Source organism: Acanthochromis polyacanthus, chromosome 5 (assembly GCF_021347895.1).
Source record: "Acanthochromis polyacanthus isolate Apoly-LR-REF ecotype Palm Island chromosome 5, KAUST_Apoly_ChrSc, whole genome shotgun sequence".
NCBI classification, from domain to species: domain Eukaryota; kingdom Metazoa; phylum Chordata; class Actinopteri; family Pomacentridae; genus Acanthochromis; species Acanthochromis polyacanthus.
Window position 1 is genome coordinate 8,165,260 of NC_067117.1, and position 24,284 is coordinate 8,189,543.

The 24,284-nt window shown below is 40.4% G+C and overlaps 2 protein-coding genes across 11 annotated transcripts in view; both read right to left on the reverse strand.

Moving 5' to 3' along the window:
* Positions 1 to 6,398: 6,398 nt before the first annotated feature.
* On the reverse strand, positions 6,399 to 16,868 carry LOC110954993 (SH3 and cysteine-rich domain-containing protein 3; the record flags this gene model as incomplete). The annotated part of the gene is made up of 11 exons (XM_051948192.1): positions 6,399 to 6,876; positions 9,335 to 9,472; positions 11,201 to 11,252; positions 11,416 to 11,519; positions 12,579 to 12,628; positions 12,784 to 12,838; positions 13,661 to 13,753; positions 14,976 to 15,035; positions 15,141 to 15,238; positions 15,332 to 15,485; positions 16,782 to 16,868. Coding segments are annotated over 11 exons (990 nt in total), but the record flags the coding sequence as incomplete, so codon positions are not given.
* Positions 16,869 to 19,383: 2,515 nt separating this feature from the next.
* The window catches only part of LOC110957849 (R3H domain-containing protein 2), a 60,507-nt gene continuing 55,606 nt past the window's right edge, over positions 19,384 to 24,284 (reverse strand). For all 10 annotated transcript variants that reach the window (XM_051948189.1, XM_022204992.2, XM_022204673.2 and 7 more), the window contains 2 exons: positions 23,769 to 23,853; positions 19,384 to 21,052 (listed from right to left, as the gene is read on the reverse strand). In XM_051948189.1, coding sequence (XP_051804149.1) covers positions 20,649 to 21,052; positions 23,769 to 23,853 — 489 coding nt within the window. In that variant the 3' untranslated portion in view covers positions 19,384 to 20,648. The remainder of the gene's footprint in view (positions 21,053 to 23,768; positions 23,854 to 24,284) is intronic.

Genomic DNA, 24,284 nt, shown 5'->3' on the forward strand with positions numbered 1-24,284 from the left:
AATGCATGTTTCCTTGTTTTTTATTTTCTCGGCAAATTAGAACAAAGCATTTTCTAAATTAAATCTAAATTAAATGAAACCACAAACATTTCTGAGAGCGCTCAGCCTGAAACCATTTCAGTATTTCTGGCTCTGCCAACCAATCCCACTCAAAGGCACAGATGTTCTGTGCAAATTGATGGACAGATTTACTTAAAAATAATGCTTTCACACACATTGCATTACAGCTGAAAAGTTTAAAAAGAAAATGAAGTGGTATCTTATCTTTATTGCACAGATCTTTGTCAAAGATTAAAGGAGAAAAAAACTAATCATTGGAAAGTAGCTATTCAAGTAAGCCAAATTTTGGATGTTCTGATATCACATTTATGGGCCCAAACCACCAAAACCTGATGTGAAAAACAATAAAACATCAACAAAAATCTAATTAAAATGGCAGAAATTTCTGGAGAGGAAATTGAACAAGATGGAACTGTAATGTTTGGAAAATGGCAGTTAGAGGGTGAAAAGAAAGCAGACAGTTGAACATTTAGAAAGCAATAGTGGCAATAAAATATTTTATATTTTAAAATATGGAACTAAATTAATGTGCACAAACAAGGTGGCTGAAATTTTTCGGAGACATTATGGATGTCAGTACAAGTATGAATCGTCTTGTGATTGTATATTCAATAACAAGAACCTGGATCAGCACGATTGATTTCAGGGGTAGGTTTGATTCGACTCCTTTGCTTATTGTTCCAAACTTCCAGGGACACCACATATATTATTGATGATGCTTTGGGCCTATAATAGGCCTCCATAATCTTTCTAAAGCCATTTGTTTTAGCATAAGTCAGCCGTATTTGTTGCTGTTTCCAAATGTATGCTCACTTTTATCCGAGCATCCGCACCGCCACCTCCTCCTCCTCCTTCTCCTCCTCCAGCAACCTACCTGCCCCAAAAGCAAGACGCTCATTGTAATTCGTGAATCCTATTAGGATTGGCCCCAGAGTCGGCCTCTGCTTAGCAAATAAATAATGGTAATGATGATGATCCCTCATCTTGTCACTGGGGCTCTCCCCCGGGGGCCTCGCCGTGCAGGTGGAGGGAGCCTCTCCTGGCCTAATTGGTTCGAACCCTGCAGTCTTCTCTGCAGCCTTTTCTCCCTCTCCTCCCTCCCTCCCTCTCTCCTCTCGCCTCCTCCCTCCCTATGGCCTCGGGACTGACTCGGTAAACTTGTGTTTCTCGTAATGTGTAAGTGTGTGTGTGTGTGTGTGTCATCACCATCTTTACTTGATTCTTGCACAAGCTTGAAATCACATGTGTAACAGCAACACTTTCTCTCTGCTCACACAGACGGATGGACAAAAGTGAAAACACAAACACTCACACAAAGACATTTATGTACTGTACTGTGGTAACAGGCTGCCAATATCTTGCCACTGTCTTCCCCTGCGGTGTCTGTTTGGCAGCCAGTTGCATAAATACCCTGAATTGTTTAATGGTGCCAGACAGGAAGCTGCTCCCATCCCTCTATCTGTCTGTCTCGTCCGTAACTCTGACCTCTGACCTCCGCCGAGCCTATCTCCAGCCATCACCTACCTCATTACATTTCCACTTTAAAATAAAAATAAGACACCGTTTCATATCTCACAAGATTGCAAATCCATTTTGAACGTGTGAGTAATGGAGATTAATAATCATACAATCAGATTAGATAATTGAATTTTGTCCTCTCAGTGAAAAATGGTTGGAAATAAAAAGCGTGTTATTCTGCAACAGTTATTAAAAGAATCGTGTCGGGGTTTTAATCTAACGCCTCAGAGGTTCTGTCAGGAAATATGAGATTTGATACACATTCATGCTACTACGTGCAAACACTCACATCTGCCTGTCACAAAAACAGAGAATGAAAGAGAGCAAAAAAGAAAAGAAAAAAGATTCTAAAAATAAGCCCGAAGCTTTGTGAAAGGCCTAAAATGTTGTTTGTTGCTTTGAGGTCTGGGTGAAGAAGCCACATTAGCATTGGCCCGTGGAAGAGACTTTCTGAAACATATCTCTAAAAATCAATACCTTCTCTGCTAGGCAAAGAGGATCTCTAATATAGTTTTATGTTATTATTTTTCCTCACACATTGCTACATTTCTCAGCGGCTGGCAGAGGGAAGATGGATTTTCTCTTCGACTGGATGGTAAATGTGATTCTGAATGTGGTGGTTCAATGAGATGATGCAGAGCCTGCACTCTTAAAAAGGGATGCGTCACTTTCGTAACGTTCAGAAGTGCAGTTTGACACCATGCGAAGTTATATTACTTTCTGATGCTGTGTAATCCCGCTGTAACTTCGGTTGCAAATGATATATCACACATTCAACGAGGCTCCCGTTATTAGTGGGAAATACTGAGCTGTGTGTGGCCTCCAACTGCACCCTTAGGTGTGAATCACAAATGAAGGGAAGATGGTCTGTTGAACTTACATTTGACTTTTGCAAACTATTAATAGCATTAACAGTTGATTGAATATCAGAATTTGATTGTATGGACAGAAAATCAGTCAAATACTTTATATATATGGGATTTATTCTTATTTTAGAGACCAATCTGCTCCTTCCAGCAGCCCTGTGCTGTTTATTTTAGCCCATAGGTTTATAACATTGCAAATAAAACATTTCTTCCCTCCAACAAGGTTGGTATCTGGTTGCCTGTGCAGGACTGCACTACACACATGCCTCACAGCTGTTATTAACAATACCCACACACTGGCTCCCTGTGGTGTGTGGAGTTGGTTCAGTGGGAATTTGAGCATGATTTCCTCTAAAGCTGGTGCAACAGGGACCTCTGTTGGGTAAAATCATCATGACATTGTAAATGTGCCACAGTACAGCAGTTCAGAGCGTATGTATGTATGTGTGTATGTATGTGTGTATGTATATATATATATATATATATATATATATATATGAGTATACTGTTTGAGCATGTGGTGGTTTTACACAAGGAAATCATTTTCTCTCTTTGTCACTCTGCTTTCATTTGCACCTTGTCTGGGTGTTTATCTGCTGGATTTGGCAGTGCAGCCTACTCAGCTAAACATCATTAAAAATATTACTGATTGTTGTAAAAATGTTTTTCTGAAAATTTATTCAGGCATTTAAATCTGCATCTGTTCAAACATCATTCTAGCAAATGTCAGTTTCAATACAATCCCTCATCCAGAGTCGATCATTTTCCTCCTCCATTTCTGGCAAAATTATATCTTTAAAAATGCTTGTTTTACTCAAAAAAAAAAAAAACATGGAAATCTTTGACAATGTGAAAAGTGAGATGACAAAGCAAATTCAACTAAAGCTCAAGTGTCTTGGTTATTCTAAAGTTTTTCAACATGTCAAATGGTCTTTATGAGCTAACTGGATTTGTCCTGGAAATGAGCACTTAAAAACTTTTTCCAAAATTGACTGTCAAGCTTAACTTTTTGGTGCCAGAGGTGGCATGTAAAGCTTAAACTATGACTATGTTTCTGTAGCAACAGGGCAAACTCAATAAGCCCCAAGCAAGCAGGAATGTTGACCTTAAGGTGAGATAATTTTTGATTTATGTAGAGTTTATAAATGAGCTAATGAGTGATATTTTGTGTCACTCATGGTACCTTAAGGAAAATAAATCAATCTCAAAGTTTACCAGCAGCTGTAAGATTGTAAGTTTGGCTTTGATGTTGAACCCCAGCAAAGTAAAATTCTCTTCAACTGAGCAGATTCATTGCCACAGCTTCAAGCTGTCACCCCCTCCGTGCCCTGGACCTCTCACCAGTGCACTCACATGTATATATGTGTGTGTACAGACACACACTCACACTCCCACACAAACACATAAAATCATCCACCCACAGAAATCCACAAACACTTCTGCGGCCGTCCTCCATCCTGCCTGTCTGGAGTGGCAGGGTCAGGGGGTCGGGGATGACAACATGGCAGCTGTGGTATCTTCCACGCCGTCGCTCAGTGGAGAGCGGCAAGAAGCTGGGGCCGTTTCCCAGGAAGAAGTGACCCGTGTCTGAAGGGGTGCTCTGTTGTCCAATCAGAGGACCGCTGAAGCCTGGCAGCGCCTACCTGCCTGGGCCACACTGCTGCTTTCATCTGACAGACAACAGAGAAGGAAGGAGATGTGACCAAGCAACTCATCATCTGCATCTGAACCCGTGTTAGGGACAGGAAACCAGACAGGGAAGTAATTAATGGGAAACTCAGTCTAATTCTGAAGGAGCAAAAGTGCAAGAAATGAAAGAAGGATACTTTTTTAACAGTGATCCGAAGGCGAGACAGCAGGCAGAGATGTATAGAGAACTTGTGTCTGTCTGTCTGTCTGTCTCAGTCTCATGTTAATCAGGCCTGTAGTTACCACTAGAATGTCTCCTCGGACCTACAGATGCCATTCCCTGCATTCCTCATCCCTGAGCCGCTACCAAACATAGCAAGCCGTCCTCACAGTGTTCCCTTTGGCTAATTACACCGCACTCAGAGTATCAACAGAAAATAGTTCCGCATCCTTTTGAAGATCTGGAAATACCTCGGCCTATTTTGAATCTCTCATTTGTTCTCCGACGTGTGAAAGAAACGAATGCCGTCCTACCTCTGCTGAGAGTGACAGTGATAATGAAGTGATAAGAAATTCTGCACTTTTTCACCGATTCTTTCTTCTTCTTTTACATATTATGAATCCGCATATGATGAAACACAATCACATAGTATTCATCTGGGAAAGACATTCCCAACATTATTGATGTAAGGACAACTGGTACCGAGCCAGCAGGTTTGATCAAGTTAATGATCTTTCTTACCATTGACAGATACAGTACACAGGAGCCTTAATTCATGCAGTGGTCGAAAAAACACAATCTGAAATATTATCATGAAATATCTGTGGAAAAATATTTTGTGTGTTTCAAAAGGTGTGGCTGCATTTAGACTGACACGAACAGATATAAATTCTATATTTTTTTGTTTACTGTTTAAAAGAAAAAATAACAAATCTAATTTCTTGACCGTTTCAATATTTCAGTTCTCAACATTGTCAGTATCAAAGACAACAAATAACAGAGAAAAGTGCATCAGTCTGAGGTATCTAAATAAGTAAAGAAAAATGCTTCTACAGCCAATATTAAACTGAATATTTAGAGGGAATATTCTAAAAAGGAAAGAGAAGCTCCATTCTCACTCCTCTCAGGATAAACCGTCATTAAAATTGACTTTAAATTTAGCTTCAACATGAGATAAAAACACTGACTTTCATTACTGATGTTGTCAAGTTTTAATAAAGTTCACGCTACTCTTATAAAATCATCAAAGTGAATCCATTGTGTTTCTGTGATCTGTTTGATTTCTGTCTTTTCTCCTGTCATCCAGATGTTCAGAGGGAGATGAAGTCACATCTGGTCCATCCGATGGAAGGTCTTGAAGTTCTCTGACTGAAGATGGTCCTCTGACCGGATTTAAGGTTCAGATTCTCAGGAACAAACTCCACCAATGAGCCAACAGGGAAGCTTTAGGTTTATTAAATGTTGCTATGAAGATATTGCTGTTTTTCTTTGTGAATGCAATGTGCTCCAACTGAAATTTGAACTAGAACTTAGCAGTAAATCCTTCCATCTGAAAGGATTTAGTTGCATTATTAACCTCATAACATTCTAATTTTTTTTCAAAGCCGATACCGACTACGTGGACTTCTACTGGACCACACGGAGGCCTTCAAAGTTCACCAACTCCCCGATTCCTGGGTCTGAGGACGCAGTTGAGCCTTGGCCCAGCCGGCCGCCTGTCTGTGGGTGTTTGAGTGCTGAGAGGTTTGAGGATGCGTGTGAACGTGTCTGTGTTAAAACTGCAGCTTTTGACTCAGTAACGCTGGCAAAAACCAAGAGCTCCTTTATTTGTGACTTCCACTAAAAAAACTGATGAAAATAAGTAATTATGAAATTAAATATTTTTTAAACAAAAATATTAAACTTCTCAGGTCTACATTTCAGGTGCAGTATTCCTCCATACTAACTTTTTTGGTCTACATTGCAGGATTTTTTTCTAAACCACCCTTCCGGGTCTATATTTGAGGTTTTAGATGGAATATTCTTTTTAGCCAGCCCCTCAGATCTCTTTGCGTATTTTGGATGGAATACTCAGTTAAACCAACATTTTAGGTGCATGTCCAGGGATTTTTGGTGAAATAAAAATGTAGTTTCTTTTAATGGCAAAACAAATTGCAGGCTTGTTTTTGCAACAAATGCAAAAGGAATACTCCAAGGTATGATTATTGTTTAAACTATTTTTTTTTAATTTACAGGAGAATGCCAAATATTGTTACGAGAAATAACTGTTGGAACAGCAGCATATTCATATTATTACATTTATTTTTAAAAAATCTGACTGAAAAGGTGTCATCATGTTTCTAATGGAAGTGCTCGGTACAAAACAGCAAAATACACAAAGATCCTTTACAGTTCTCCAGGTCAAGTTTTCAGGGTGACACAATTCTTCTGAACGTAATTTTACTCACAAGAACGTGATAAAGCAGTTCAGCACGTGCAGTTAGAATAATCTGTGAGAGGAAACCTAACAGTAGTAAAACTAACTCTACAGTAATCTCCTCAGACAACATGAGATATTTTTTAAGGTGTGGTTATAAATCAGTTTGTGAAAGTAGCCTGTGCACAGTCTTGTTCAGAAACGTTTTATCAGAAAAAATGTCACAGCTGATGATAAAAGTGACATGGGGCCTGGCCAGATGTTTCTGAAACACCTGCTGCTTGTCTTTAAATCTCCTGCAGCAGGTTGGAGGGAAAGAAGCCGAGCTTTCGTCCTGTACTGACCTTCAGGTAGCCGTTCACCTCCTCGCCCTTCTTCACCACAATCTGATGACACACAAAACAAACAATCTTTCACTGGCATATTTTTCTAAACTGTCTTCTGCAGGTGTAGGCCACGTTTTCCTTCATGCATTCCTGCACACCTGAGCGTGTTCCTGCATCCGTGTTCTGTGATTCATCAGCGACGACAGAGAGCATTAAGCAACGGTGAGAAATGAATCTGCAATTCAGTATTCCAGAGTGTGCTGTGACAGATTTAGAAATGCAAAACAAGTCTCAGCAGCAAGTGAGAACAGAACTGTGCATGTAAGACATGTCTGAGGCCTGTGAGAGGAATTGTGTCACAAGTGAGCAAACAGCAGAGCAAATTAAACAGTGTAGGCTCTAAAATGTTTTATCTCTCCTGCTCCTTCCAAGTCAGGCGGAGCAAATCCACTGATCTGAACTCAAAGTGAAGTACGATCCCTGCACTCTCTGAGTAAATATATGATACTCTGAGTGTGATCCATGAGCTTCTGTATCTCTCTTGAAATCATCCATCCATCATCTATACGCTGCTTAACCCTCATTAGGGTCGTAGGGGGCTGGAGTCTATCCCAGCTGACGTAGGGTGAAAGCAGGAGACAGGTCACCAGTCTATCACAGCGTTACCTAAACAGACAAACAACCACACTCACATTCACACCTACAGACAGTTTCAAAAGATCAGTTAACCTCAGCATGTTTTTGGACTGTGGAAGGAAGCCAAAGAACCCAGAGAAAACCCACATATGCACAGGGAGAACATGCAAACTCCATGCAGAAAGATCCCAGGAAGGCGGGGACACAAACCGGGGTTTTCTAGCTGCAAGGCGACGGTGCTAACCACTATCCCACTGTGCAGCCCGTAAAATATACAATAAGACAATAAAATAAACATCAATAAAACATACATGTAAAAGAAATAAAAATAATAAAATGTCACCATTCCGCTAGGTATTAAAAGCCAATTTAAACAGGAAGGTTTTGAGTTTTGGTTTAAAACAACCCAGGTCAGTGATGGTGCACATGTCAGGGGGGCAGTTTGTTCCAGAGCCTGGCTGCAGCTCCAGAGAACGCCCAGTCACCCCAGTGTTTGTATTTAGACGTAAATTTTTGGTCAAATTTGTGATTTCATGAACTATTTCACAATCTCATATGCTCAGAATCTGCAAAAAATAGTGAAGAAAAAGCTAGAACAGATTTTGAGAAGTGTGCAGAGCATCAAGATTTGGGTCTTATATCCTGATTTTCAGATTTTGTTAGAGCCGCTATGTGCAGGTGAGAAAACGTTCCAATTCTAACACCTCTCCTCGGTGGTAACGTAGCAATGACATGTCACAGACAGCAACACATGGTGCTGAGTAGCTCTTATGTCTTCACTTGAGGCAAAAGAATTTAAAATTCGAGCTCAGGTTAACCTCTTCTGAGGGTTGTGGTGTTTAACAACAGGGCTGAAGGCCAGTGAATGTAAATCAGTGACGCATTCTTTGTGTCAAAGTGAGACGGGCTTGTGATGTTTCCAGGCCCGTCATTTACAGCCATCATGTCAACACTAGAGTATAAATACATTCATTAAACAGGAAGGCAATGAGGGTTAGATTAAGCATTTGTGCACAGAATTATATATTTTTTTAATTTTGCCTTTATCCACGCGAACAGTGTCTAATAAGTGCTAAAGAGATGTGCAAACTTCAAGTTCAGTTACCTAACCTTCCTAGTAACTAAGCACGTACATCTGTAGAGATTTGATTTTAACCCTCGAGTCGTCCTACAGGTCAAAATTGACCCGTTTCAAAGTTTGAAAATGTGACAAAAAATACATATTTTCACAGTGAATCTTCTTCTGTCCACATTTCCAACATTTTTGGGAAATCTTTGAACATTTTTTGGTGGAAAAAAAAAGAAATGTTAAAAATGTTTCTTAAGAACATTCACAAAAAAATCAACCAACCTTGAAATTTTGGTTGTAATTACTTTAGATATTTTTAAGATTTTACAAGATTTTTTGGAAGATTTTTACTCATTTTTTTGAAAACATTTACAAGAATTTTCTTGCCAAATTTGGGGGATTTAAAAAAATAAAACTTTTAAGGTAGACCTTTAAGGAATTATTGGAATTTTCTTCCTGAAGGTTTTGCAAATTTTCAGAAATTTGGTGAATTTTTTGGCTGAACTTCTGGATTTTTTTCAGACAAGGAAACAATATTTTTTGGTGCCCGTAAATGAGGACAAGAGGAGGGTTAAATACAACTGGTCAGGCTTTAGGCTGCATGTTAAGTGTGTTTGTGCTTCTGTGGCGATGAGGGTCAACTGTCCCCACAGTTATAGAAAGATATACAAAAACATATTTCAGCTTCTCAGGTCTGTATTCCCGTGTGATGGGCAGATAAGACCGGGGCTAGGTGTAAATATAGTGGAGGCAGTTATGGTTTGGTTATATAATGATGTGTCTGTGTAGGAGACTGTGTAAATGTGTGTTAACCTGGTCTTTCTTCAGAGTGATTTGGCCCATCTCTCTGTTGCCAACGAAGGAGCGAGTCACCTTGTAGACGTTCTCTCCCGCTCGCACTCGGATGATGTAGTTGGCAGGGATGAAGCCTGTTCTCCCTCCAATCTTCCCCTGTCGGAAAAAAATTCTGAACGGTGAGCTACTGCAGCTCCGGGGTCTAATTTAGATTACTTAGATGGCTCAATTTAAGCACGGACATACAGCCCAGGCAGGCTTTGAAACCTGAGAGACTGACAGCAGATAGCTGAACTAATGAAGGGGAGCTCTCTCCACAATAACCAACTAATATGGAAAACAGTGAAATGTTTCAGACCTGGATGAAGAAATGCAGCTTCAGAAAGTCAGCGGAAACCTTTTTTGCTCAGTTTTAACTACAAAACAGGGAGTGTTTAGACACTAATGTAAGTCATTGTTAGCTAAACTACCTCTTGGGAAGCTACTGAAGCTCCAGTCATGGATGAAATTATTGGCACACCTGGGATTTTTCCAGAAAAAGCACCGCTTCTCTCAGAAAATGTTGCAGTTATAAATGTTTTTGGTATACACGTGTTTATGTCCTTGATGTGCATCGGAAAAACACATAAAAAGCAGAAGAAAAAAAACAAAAAAAGTGACATAATTTTACACAAAACTCAAAAAATGGGCCGGACAAAATTGTTGGCACCCTTTTAAAACGTTGGGTAAATAATTTAGTTTCAAGCATGTGGTGCTCATTTGACCCTCCTGTTGTCCTCATTTATGGGCACTAAAAAATATTGTTCCCTTGTCTGAATTTTTTATTTTTTTTAAATTCATCAAAAAAATTCCACAAATGTATAAAAAAAAATTGCAAAATCTTCAAGAAGAAAATTCCAAAAATTCCTTAACAATTTTCCTTATAAGTTTTATTTTTAAAATAAAAATCCCCAAATTTAGCAAGAAATAAAAAACTAAAAAATAAAAATTGTAAATATTTTTTAAAAAAATGACTAAAAAGCTTCCGGAAAATATTCTACAAATATCTAAAGTAATAATTACATATATGTCAGTAAAAGTTCTAATATTCTCTTTAAGAACATTCAGAAAAAAATCAACCAAAATCCAGCGAAATTCGCTGGATTTTGGTTGATTTTTTTCTGAATGTTCTTGAAGACACATTTTTTAACATTTTTTTTCCACCAAAAAATGTTCAAAAATTTCCCAAAAATGTTGAAAATGTGGACCTTTTCACTGTGAACATATATATACATATTTATTTATTTTTTCCCCCACATTTTTAAACTTTTAAACGGATCAATTTGACCCGCAGGACGACACGGGGGTTAAACTCACCTGTAGAAATCCCACCTGATCCCAGTCAGAATGTATAAAAGTTAACTCAGCCTTTGTGTTTCTGCATTGTCTCTCCAGAACCTGAATATGATGCATCAGTTCTGAGAATCACAGTGACTTTTTACCAGTTTAAGAAAATGAAAACAACAGAACTGCTCCCCAGCTTGTCTCATGATTTTACATTTACTCAACGACTACATAAATATTAAAAAAAAAAAAAAAAATCAAAGCTCTCAGGCTGCCGACTTGCAAGTTATGGCAGTTGGACTTTTTTTCCAGCACATAAAACTGGCATAATTGTTCTGGCTCAAAAAGCATCATCAGCTCATGGCAAAAATCCCAGACCTTGATGATGACCAAAAATCTAATGAATTGATCCTGAAGCCATCTGGCCGTCTCTCAGTAAAATTTCATACGTTTTGGAGAACACACAGGGTTTTAAAAAATAAAACGCATCACCTAAGCCGTGTGTACACTGAAATAGTCAGTGTGAGTGGTATGAAAGACAAACAAAAACCTGGGACTCACCCTCCACCACTCCTCGTTGGAGTCATCTATCACCGCGATGCGATCACCAGCACTGGGGAACAAACAAGACAGGGGTATTTTTGGAGGATTTAAATATCAAATGATGACACAAGCTGGTGTGTGGTGCGAGAGACAGCCAGGAAAAAAACAGAACAGGAAAGAAAGTGATTAAGAGAAACGTCGAGGGAGACAGGATGAGGTGTGGAGACGCTTACTGAACGTCCAAATCATCCTTTTCTATGGCCTTGAAGCGATACAGAGCCAGGTAGTAGTGAGACTGACTGAACACGCCGATCTTCCCAGGCTGAGGCTTTTTACTCTGAAAACACAGCAACACAAAGCACAAAACTGACTTTAGAGCCTTCATGTTGTTTGTCACCGTCATCACTGCTGGTGTTACCGTCATGGTTTAGATCAGGAGTGTCAAATTCATTTTAGTTCAGGAGCCACATTCAGCCCAGTCTGATTTCAAGAGGGCCGGACCAGTAAAGTCAGAACATAATAACCTCTAAATAAAGGAGGAAAAAATGCAAAATGAGAAACAAAGCGACAAAAACATGAGACAAATGACAAATGTCAGACAAATAACAAAAAAAAAGACAAAATGCTACAAAAACGAGACACAAAAGGGCAAAATGTGAGAAACAAAACAACAAAAACTTCGAGAAATTACACAAAACAAAAAACAGAGGCAAAAAATAAGACAAAAAGTTACAAAGTGACAAAAAAATGACAAAACTAAGAAACAAAATGACCAAAAAAATAGACAAACAACTCAAGTGAGACAAAAAGAAACACAAAATGACAAAAATACTACACAAAAGAACGAATAAAGCAAAATACAAAATGATAAAAACATGAGACACACAAAAGTCAGACAAAAACAAGACAAAAAACTCCAAAAACAAGACAAAATGTTACAAAAAGGAGACACAAAATGACAAAAAATTAGACAACACAAAACAAAACAAAGCAGAGACAAAAAATAGACTAAAAAGTTACAAAGCGACAAAAAAGACAAAACTGAGAAACAAAACGACCAAAAATAGACAATGCAAGGGAGACAAACACAAAATGACAAAAAACAACAAAACACACAAAATATTATAAGAACAAGACACAAAATGACAAAAGAACAACAAGCAATCTCGTACTTTACTTCATGATCAGAACAACTTGTCATGGTCTAGAAATTATTTTAAATGTATAGTTTTACAAATCTACAAACTGCAGTAAATATCTTCTCTGTAAGTTTTACATTTAGATTGGACCTTCTGGAGGGACGATTTTGTCCCACGGCCCGCATGTTTGACACTTCTGAGATAAATATAGTTTGTCTGATCATTTTCCATCTTCTCCATCTCCGCATTTTTCAGACCTTGTGATCGGCAGGAGCTTTGTCTCCCCTTTTGTCTCCTTCTGTGTTTGCTGACGCACAAAACAACAAAAACAAGACAGAAAACAGACAGTTATTCATCTGATTTTTCCTTTACTATACTGAATGTTTTGACTGTATTTAATAAACAGTAAAACAGAGAACGCAAACACAGTAAGGCTGCTTCTGCTAACAGCTTTGTTCTCACCTCCTTCATCCTGCTGCTTGGGCTGGGACTCATCTTCCTCCATCATCATCATCATCTGAACAAGGAACAGCGATATATACACCACCAGTCAAAAGTTTTAGCTTATTTTACTGAAATTCAAATAGTTCAGTCCAGTGAATGGTTTAAAATGGTACAAAGGTAAGTGGGGAACCGCCAGAGGTTAAAAAAAGGTAAGATCTTTATCCGGCCTTTAGCCCTCGTGTCGTCCTACGGGTCAAATTTGACCCGTTTCACAGTTTGAAAATGTGATGAAAAAATTTATTTTCACAATGAAACTTCTGATGTCCACATTTTCAGGAAAATTTTGAATATTTTTTGGTGGAAATAGAAAAAGTTTCTGAAAGAACATTCACAAAAAATCAACCAAAATCCATCAAATTTCGCTGGATTTTGTTAGATTTTTTTTTTAATCTTAGAAGGTTTGCTGGTATTTCTAGATATTTTTAGGATTTTTTTTGGAAGACTTTTACTCAATTTTTAAAAATATTTACAAGAATTTTCTTGCCAAACTTGGGGGATTTCTTTATTTATTTATTTTTGTTAAATAAAATTTCTATCAGAAACTTTTAAGGAATTATTGGAATTTTTTTCCTGAAGGTTTTGCAAATTTTCAGAAAACTGGGAAATTTTTTTTTCCTTAAGTTTTGGAAACAATATTTTTTGGTGCCCATAAATGAAGACAAGAGGAGGGTTCAGAACAACATTTTGGGGAACTAAAAGAAGAGATCCAGCTGAAAACATTACTAGAACTTTGCAGAACTTTCTTTGCATGTTTGTAGAAAAAAATAAATTCTCGGTAGGTTTAACACCAGTGATTTTACTTTGTGCTGCGTGAGTCGGACGTCTTATTACTCACGCTCTTCTTGTCCTCTGAGCCTTTCTTGCGCTCCTTGTTGGCCATAATCACACCGACTCGCAGCGTCTCAAACACGGGGTCGGTGCGGTTTGACTGTGCTGCCAATCAGACATCAGCATTCATTAAACACAAAAACCACAGAAATGAGTGAAAACGTACCTGCTGTCATTACAAGAGATAACATCATTCGAACAAATGACCTATTACCACACTGACAGACTGACTGGTAAACCAACAATCTCGACTGGTTATATTTAATTCTGTGAACCAGTCTTTATTGAGACTAGAGAGCCAAGCTTTTCATCATTCTAAAGAACCCAATACCTGATCTACTAGTAATGAAAAGGACACTTCTGTGATCACATTTCTGGCAGCAAAAACAAGACAAAATGCTACAAAAACGAGACAAAACGACAAAAGCGAGAAACGAAACAGAGACAAAAAAGCAGTCAAAAAAGTTACAAAGTGACAAAAATAAGACAAAAAAAATTGACAAAAGGAAGAAACACAACAACCAAAAAATAGACAAACTAGATGAGCCCTCAGTAGAGGGCAGAACCACGCCCTCTGCTGGCGAAAACCCTGTCCTCCCTTTACAACTGATGCAATATGTATCAATTTTGATCATGTACGTATCTCCCTCCCTACTTGATCTGCTGACCTGTAACTCCACAACTGAGCAGGGGACCTTAGACCGATCTTCAGTGCCAAGTTTGATCATCCTGACTTCAGTGGTTGCAGAGATATTGGACCGGACATAGCCACATACATACATACGTACACACATACATACTTACCCAGCCAGATACCGCACCGAATGCAATAACCCCACTGACGTTGGTCAGGCGTGGTTAACGACGCAAGTGAGACAAAAAAAACGCAAGACAAAAATGCTACACAAAAGAATGAATAAAGCAAAACACAAAATGACAAAACTAAGACGAAAAAACACAAGCGAGACAAAAAGGAAACACAAAACAAAAACATGAGACAGACGACAAAAGCTAGACAAAAAACAACAAAAACAAGAGAAAATATGAGAAAAACGAGACACAAGATGACAAAAGCGAGAAACAAAACGACATAAAAGTGAGACAAACTGTAACTCTTACTAAATATTTGAGCTAAGGGACATGATTTAACTTGCATTTGCTTATATGGATGGATGGATGATAGATAGATTAAACTTTTATTGATCTCGCAGCAGGGAAATTTGCAGCAGCGAATACAAGAATTAGTGCAAGAAAAAGAGAAAGAGCAGCAGTAACAGCGATGTGCGTAAGCGGGACTCACAAAAGGGCAGCAGCTGTGAGACTGTAGCATTCTGCTGACTGCTGTAGAGAGGAGAACTGTAGGCTCTTCTGAAGCCTGGAGGCTAAAGCAGCAGACGATGAGGAGGACAGGAGAAGAGCACGTAAACCAAACATCAGAAGAAAGAAAAACCTCTGCAGCTCATTCCTTAAAGCGCTCTGCATCTTACAATTTTGCCAAAACACCTCTGGAACTCCACGTCGGACTGGCACTGGTGGTGGATGCTGGTTTTGCAGTTCTTACATCTCAATGCAAACTTGTTGTTCACTGGAGAGAAAAGGCAAAATGAAGCTGAAATCACGTGAGGAGAACAAACTTTCACAGGCCGCTAATGTCAGCCAAACAAAGGCAGACACCTACAAACAATCATGCGTGCACAGACGTCACAAAACTTGGGCTTCTTGCAGTAGTGGTCCTTGAACTTGTGAGGCTTGTCGTTGACGGGTCTGACTGGTTCTGGAGGGGGAGGCTCCTCCTTTTCTTCCTCTACCTCCTCATCATAGATGAAATACACCTGGAAATAAGTGAGCACTTTAAGATTACAGACCAGAAGAGGACAGTGGATGCTTGCCTGGGGACCAGACAGCCTTTATATTGTGTATTACAAATACACATAAAGTCAGTCTGGAACTGCTCCATTGAACCAAATCTAGCCCAGAGGCGGGACTACCGAGCACAGCTTGAATTGGAGAGAGCCAATCAGCGGAACACATGTGTGACGCAATCACTAAGCGACCTAACAATTGCCTTTCCGCCATGATGTTTTGTAGTTTTAACAGCTTCCTTCGCCGTACAGGGGTCCTGAGGAAAATCTAAGCTCTCCCTTTCAACAGTGGAGGGCAGCATTACGTATTCTATCGTACAGCCTGCCGGAATTAAAAATACATCCTTTTTAAAAAGAAAAGCTTTAAGAGCTGCTTCTTGTTGAGGTTTTAAGGACAAATTCAGCCCGTGCAAAACAGAGGAAGGCGCATGAGAGAAACCTCGCTCTGTTGCGGTCGCATCGTTAACTCCCGCCTCTGGTGCTCTGATTGGTTCGGTCTGATCTGCTCGGAGCTTGAAAACCTGTCAAAATGTGTCAATGGAGGAGGGCTAGACCGTATTCCTTCCGTATACCTTACAACGGGAATACAGTCTAGCTAAGCTAGGCTAAGCGGATGCTGCATTTTATGGAACTGTTTGACACGTTTAGCTCATGTGCAGCTTGTAAACAATAAGACTAAATGATTCAGTTTTGGGATTCCACTTCTTCTCTCCTCTGTTTGTCTCTTCATTTAACCCAAACAGTCGCAGCATCCTGAACCACCCACAGATTTATATGACAACGCTTCTATTAATATGCGGTCTGAGTCATATGGAGCCCGTCTGGTCTCACACAAACTGTATCAGCAGGAGCCAGATCCATGAATAATGATTTCAATGTTGAGATCTTTCCTTTTTTTTTATTAGCTAAATTTCATTAATTCAGTTTAGGAGGTAGTTGCTGTTCTAGACTCTTTTCACCTGGAGATAGACTCATAGAAACCACAGGTAGGACGTACAGAAAAGAGCTCAACATCTCAAAAAAAGCCTTCAGCAGAGACCAACAACATTCCCAAATGAATGCAACAAAGCCAGTCCTAAATATACAGGCTATTATACAGTTTACGTCTTATACTTGTGATATCTTATTTTATTTTTCTTATTTATTTCAATTCTTACTTTGAAAGAGAATTCAAACACTTTAACACGTTAATAAATCAGTTTCCCTGGTGTCTGCTTTGCAAACAGCCCTTTCATGTGCGTGTCACTCTGCTATTAGACGTCTCACCGTGTTGTCCTCTTTCACCACGTTTTCAGGGAGCGCTGGGTTGTCATGAATATCCACAGAGTCCTTGTCATCCAGCCTGTCAGCAACAGGTAGCAAATGTCACACTGAGAGGCAAATGTTTGACTGTGGAACACAAACAGTCGCCTGCCTCACATGCAGGGTTTTACGTCTTCTGGAGCACAGTTTGAAAAGATGACTTCAGTTGGGTTCTCTTCGTTTTTGTAGCAATTGGATTGCCTTTTAATATTCATTACTAGTACTCTAGATTATTTTTGATACTGAGACATAAAAGAACTAATTTCCCACACAGGAGAAAACTTTATCTCACCGTAGTTTTAGCATCAAACACATGAGGAAACTCAAGTGAGTCAGGAAACCTGTCCAGAAGTGCATTAAAACTTACGAGTCATAATGAGCCATGGTCAGGTGGTTGAGGTTTCCTGAGAGTTTGGGCCAGTAGATGGCACTGTAGATGGAAAAAACACAAGCCTCACTGCTATAGGTAAAGTGAGGAGCTGTGGGATGTCCTCTGTGGGTGTAATATTAAAGCAATTCCTCTCATTTGAGTTCCAGTCACTGTTTTTGTTTTAACATTGAAATATTCAACATGTGAGTTATCAGGGAACCAACTGGAGTTATCTTCTAGATCCTCTGGAGGTCTGATCTGGGAAGGAAACTTGATCTCAGCAAAGTTAAAACAGGACTCACTTGTAACCTGGTACTAGATATATGGCCAGCGTGTCTACAGAGGCTTCAGAGGGTTTCCCCTTCTCAGGTTCCTCTACATGATCGACTCCATGTTCAGGACTTGAATAAGAAATCGGCAATCCACAATTATCAAGTGCTTGCTAGCATTAGGAAGGGGTTTAAAGTGATTAAAATGAGGCTAGATCATAAATCCAAAAGCATGTTTGTGTAGAAAAATAAATAGTCAACTGACCGTCAAACTTGGATTCCACTCCTTTTCCACAATGACGTGGTTCTCACACCCTCCCTGCTGTCAGAGTAGATACCTGCACAAACTTCAAGAGACTCTTCGGAGCTTTTTCTATCGGCCCCGTCGTTCGGTCCTTAACATGCCCAACTTTCCACATGAGGCTCCAACAGGTGGGAGATTGGGATGAGTAATGCCAGCAGGCCAACCCGGCCCAGCCCTGGGTTTGTATGTGCATCCATGTGACTGTTTGGGACAGCTGAGCACTTCAGATGCTGAGAAGCTCCCCCAGTAGAGCGCTAAAGAAACTAGCGTGTTCTTCTACCGGCTCCCCGCTCAGCGTTACAAAAGTATCACACCGACAAACTATTTGTGGACTTTGTCAGTTGACTTGGTTGAGATTTTACTGAATTAACCCCGCAGTTAGAATATTAAGGGCTGAGCTGGATTCAGAGGTGGAAAAGAAACCCAGAAGACAGAACGTCTTAACAGGAAAACAGTATAAAGTTATGTCAGTGAGTCTGAATCATTTAACCCTTGTGTCGTTCTGCAGGTCAAAATTGACCTGTTTTAAAGTTTGAAAATGTGGAGGAAAAAAAAAATTACAGTGAAACTTCTCATGTCCACATTTTCACCTTTTGGTGGGAAAAAAAAATATTAAAAATGTTTAAGAACATTCACAAAAAAATCAACCAAAATCCAGCGAATCGGTGCGCGCACTTTGGGAAAGTCACGTGACCGATAGAGCTGCTGTTTGGCCGTCACTGAGGCTTAAACTGTGTGCCGCAGCGCCTCAAACTTTTCTTTTTGCATAAATTTGATCCGGCTTCCCCACGTTTGGCCTGGATTGTATATAATTTTTTTTTAAATCCTAAAAATATCTAAAGCAATTACAAATGTATCAGTAAAACCTATTTAAGAAAATTTTTAATATTTCTTTTTTTCCACACCCCAAAAATATTGAAAATGTGGAAATCAGACGTTTCACTGTAAAAATATATTTTTTTCCCACATTTTCAAACTTTAAACCGGGTCAATTTTGACCCGTAGGACAACACAAGGGTTACACAGTTATTCGTCTTAGAGATCTATAATTTAAAGTTTGCCCTGATGGTCATTGTACGGAAAAGGCCATGTCATCATAAAATACACTGTCAAACATACACCAGTCATTTAAAAAGATAAATAATCTAATCTGATGAATTAGATCTTACAGGTGGAATGTCACAAATGGAGTTGTGCGACACGTGTGGAGTCACCCAAGAGGATTAAAAGTTGTACACACTGCCAAAGGGACTCCTAAGAGGTGCAGATTCCTGAGTCTGAATGCTTCAAACATGAAGTTTCAGCTTTGGATTTGTAATATCCGTGTAAAAAAAACTCTAAAAACATGTTTTCACTTTGTCATTATGGGTTATTGAGTGCAGACTGATGGCAGAAAAAGGTCGTTTTATGCTTTTAGAGTAAAATCTACAGCACAAGTGTGCAAAAGTCATTTTTTCACTGAGATGTTTTAAAGACTTATTAAACCAGCACCGAGGAGCTCTGCAGCTGGTGGGTTTCACCTCACCGAGACGCTTCCTGACGTTTTTCTGCCACCTGTACGTGCACGCACACTTCAGAGTCGGCGTCAGTAAACTCAAACAATAAACCACATGACACGAAACATGTTTTGATAGATTTTTTCTTGACTTTTATATTTTTAAAAACAAACAAAAAATAACAGATTAAATAAAATTTACAGTAGACATATGCAATCATTGTGCACTTTAACTACTTCTTCTGATACGTTCTGCACAGCTGTCAACGAAAAAACGCAAACACAACGGGGGGGGGACGTCGGGGCGGAGGCCGGGGGGAATGTGGGGCAGTTGTGGGAGAGAGGAGAGGACAGAAGAAGTGAGGTAGAGGGCAGTAAGGAGGAGAACGAATGAGGGCAAGAGGAGCAGGGATGAAGAGGGGGAGGAGTAAAGGAGAAAGGAAGGCCTAAACTTTGTCACTCAGGGGAAAGAAAGAAAAATCACTGAATATATAGATTTCTTTTATTCCTTACATCACTTATATAAATATATTGAACCCCAAAAAACGAAAGAAAGAGAGAGAGAGAGAGAGAGAGAGAGAGAGAGAGAGAGAGAGAGAGAGAGAGAGAGAGAGAGAGAGAGAAAACTTTTTGAGAAAAAAACAGCGCAATACAGAAACCCACAACAGCAGTAAGGCAAACAGAAAGCAAGAGAGAGGAGAGAGCAGTGACAGAGTACATGAGAGGGACAGAGGAGCAGAGGAAGAGAGGAGGCGGTATGAGACGTGGCAAGAAAACGAGGCGGGGAGCGGCAGGGGGAAAAGCAGAGAGAGTGCGCAACTGTGCGTATGAAAATTTATAAATATGTGAGATTGAGAGACGACTGGGTGACGGAGAGCTGCAGGAGAGAAAGCGCCGGCAGAAAAAAGGAAGAAGGGTCGGAGAGTGGAGGGGAGAGGAGGAGGAGGAGGAGGAGGAAGAGGTTTGACTGAGGTCGACTGTCCAGTGTGTTTTTGTTGTGTGCTACGTAACCCTGTTGCCTGCGCTTGCGTGTCTGTCTGACTGTGTGTGTGAGTGTGGAGTTGCGCGTGTTTTCTGTATAATGGCGGCACACATTCCACGGCAACAGTGAAACACATGCTCACGTGTCTTGTGTGCTCTTCTGCTATATAAATACAAATCAAAAACAATGAGTAAAAACAAACAAAATCATATTTGCAACCAAACACCAGCCACCTCATGATTCACACCTTCTTCCCTTTTATACATTTGACACATCATTTATCTCAGTTTTTTGTTGTACACTAAGAGCAGTCCCCCTCAGTCCTCCTTCCTTTTCCACCGTTCCACCGAGTCTCTCTGTCTGTCTGACTGTCTCTTTTACTTTCTTTCTTTCCTCCCCTCTCTTTTCCTTTCACTGAGAACTGGCTCTCTCCAGCACACGCAGGTCATAGTTCTTTTTGGCGGCCCTCAGTTTGAAGAGGCTGGCCCCGCTGTTGTTAAGTTTGAAGGAAGCACTCTGGGCAGCCATGGTGCTGGGAAACACTGCCACTACTGTGTAGAGGTGAGCTGGGTCGCTGCCATCGCCCTTCACTCCTCCGGCTCCCATGCTGGCCCCGGGCCCAGCAACGGCTCCTGGACCAGAAGGCCCCGCACCAGGACAGGGGCCACAGCCTCCCGGTCCTCCTCGGCCTCCCTGGGGCTCCTTCAGCCACTGGATCTTGGCACCGCACAGCGACAGCTGGTTGAAGAGCTTTTCAGCCTCTGGCCGTGAAATCCCCTCTGGCAGGTCTGTTACCTCGAGTACTCGACTCACCACTGGACAAGAAGAAACAAGGAGAGTCAGAGAGAGACAGCATGTTAGGCAGGCTTGATTTCCTGAGCTGTATCTGAAGAGACGTGAAGCACTTGTTCCAGAGACACTCCACATGTTGACTTGTCTGTTTAATCTCGAGACTTTTTGCTTGAGCACAGCTTGGTGGGATTACAGCGTGCACAGCCCTGAGGCCAGAGGGATACTCCAAAGGGAATCTAATTAAGGCTGCAGAACTGCACTCCAATGCAGTGCAGCAAATACATGTCTTGGACTTACAGCCATTCATCGTTTATTTAATGACATCACCATCAGATAGGAGTATCTGAGGAGAGAAATCACAGAAAAACTGGCTGCCAAATCTACAAAACTGTCTGCATATGCTTCTCTTTCCTCTAACGTCGTCTCCTCACACTTTAACCTGTGCAGCATGCTTCACCACGTCTGTGACAAATCCCACAGAATTCAGGAAATATGTTGCTTCACAGTCCCAGATTTAAGATTTTATTTGTTGTTGAGCAAGAAGAAGGGAGACGACACAAATGTGGCATTAAGAGCAACGCAGACATCACAATGGTTTCTGAGAATCACCGTTCTGTAAATAATGGATGTAAATCCTCTGAGGAATGAGGACTCTTCTGCATGGTTTTCTTCTGATGCTTTTAGTGCAGCATTGATCTTGTTTCACTTGTTTTGTTAAAGCACTTGTTCAATAAACGTGAGCTTTATTGTGATGTATATTGAACGGTCATCCGTTTCACTGTTCAGTGTTCATAATAAATGAAAACATCTGGGAGCTAAAATATGCCTTCTATGCTGTTCAAGTTCAACATGAAGATTTTTGCATTTTCTTTAAGTTTTGTAAGTTTGCAAATATGACTACAATATATAGATTTCTATGCACAACAGTTTTTGTGGCCTTATGAATTAATTAACATCACAATTTGACTTGTGAAAATGTCACAAAACTTTAACTCTGGCTTGTCATACCTGCCAGACGCTTTGGATTGATGTTAGAGTCCCCAAAAGTTGGTAACATGTCAACCAAAGATTGTTTTTTGAAAGAAACATGCACCGATCAGGCAGAACATTTTGACCACCTGCCTCATATTGTGTTGGTTCCTATTTTGCTGCCAAAACAGCTCTGACCTGTCGAAGCCTGGACCCCTGAAGGTGTGCTGTGGTATCTGTCACCAAGATTATTTGTCTTCTGCAGATCCTTTAAGTCCTGTAAGTAGAGATGGTGGGGCCTCCACGGATCAGACTGGTTTGTCCAGCACATCTCACAGATGCTGGATTGGATTGAGATCTGGGGAATTTAGAGGCCAAATCAACACCTCAAACTCATAGCTGTGTTCCTTAAACCATTACTGAACTGTTTCTGCTTTGTGACATGGCGCATTATCCTGCTGCTCGAGGACACAGCCATCAGGGAATACCATGTCCATGAAAGAGTGTACATGGTCTGCAGCAATGCTTAGGTAGGTGGTGTCAAAGTAACGTCCACATGGATGGAAGGAACCAAGGTTTCCCAGCAGAACATTGGCCAAAGCATCACACTGCCTCCGCTGGCTTGACATCTTCCCAAAATGCATCCTGGTGACGTGTGTTCCCCAGGTAAGCGACACACACGCACCTAGACATTAACGTGATGCAAAAGAAAACATTCATCAGACCAGATCGTCTCCTTCCATTGCTCTGTGGTCCTGTCCTAAAGCTCACCTGCCTATTGTTGGGGCTCTCGGCGGTGCACAGAGGTCAGCATGGGCCCCTGACTGGTCTGCAGCTGTACACAGCAAACCGTGATGCACTGTGTATTCTGACATCTTTCTGTGAGAACCAGCATTAACTTCTTCACTAATCTGAGCAACAGTAGCTCGTCTGTTGGCTCGGACCACGCAGGACAGCCTTCACTCTCCACATGCATTAGTAAACCTGGGCCCCCCATGACCCTGTTGGTTCACTTTTCCTTCCTTGGACTACTTCTGATAGATACTGACCACTGCAGACCAGGAACACCCCACAAGAGCTGCAGTTATGGAGATGCTCTGACCCAGTCGTCTTGTCAAACTCACTCAAATCCTTTTGCTTGCGTATTTTTCCTGCTTCTAACATCAACTTTGAGGACAAAAGGTTCCCTTTCTGTCTAATATATCCAACCCACTAACAGGAGCCATGATGATAAGATAATCAGCGTTCTTCACTTCACCTGTCAGTGATCATAATGTCATGTCTGATCGGTGATATTTCATGTGTACGTCCATATTTTGTTTTATTTAGCCTCTGCTGCAGCCAGTCAATCACTTGGATCTGCTGCAAACTATTTTGTCCGTCTCTGCCCCAAATTTCATGGCTGTGGAAGTTTTATTTGTGGAGATATTGAACCTTTAAAATGGCTATCCAGGTAAAATAATTTTTCGACATTGGTCGTTGGTCTGAAAACATCGGAACTTTCAGCCAAAATATTTTACAGAACTTAAATAAGTTAACAGAACAAAACCGGAGGTGGTGGAACAACACTGCAGTCTAAAAGGACACGGAGTGAGCCAGAGAGCACATCAAATCTTCTACGTGGAAATCTCATGCATGCTTAAAACCACAAATTCTCAGGTTCATTAAAAATGCAAGACCACAAGGGAGTGCTTAACATACCTGCAGGAAATGAAATAAAAACACTTACGGAGATGTTTTCTGGTCTGTGATGATGCGTTTCTAACTTACCTACATCAGTGGTGCCGAGATCTGTGGATGCTGATTTGAGTGTTTGCTTTTTCCCTCGTGCCCCGTGTTTCATTACTCCTTGTGCCTGAACAACAACAACCAGTATTATGTGGCATAAAATAACAATGCAGTAACACAACAGCACACTAGGTGGGGGTATAAGCAATCAGCAGGAACTCTAAAGTCTGAGCTGGATGGCAGCACACATCATCACAAACTGCACATCAGTGGTCACAGGACAGGTCACAATGACTGCAGCTTCCACTTGACATTTCTGCAAATGTTTAAGTTACTTAACATGCTGTAAATAGATTTTTAAATTTCCAAACAGCCAATATTTAAAGACTGATGTAAAAAGCTGTTGTTGGCTCGAAATATTCACCAAGGATCATCTGTGGTGCTTAGCCAGTCAGTAAGGAGTTAAATAATGTAGAATAATCATTCATAATTTATAGTTTCTCTTCTTGTGTTCCCACTGGAATATAAATGTCACTTTTCTTCAGAAACTCGCACCAC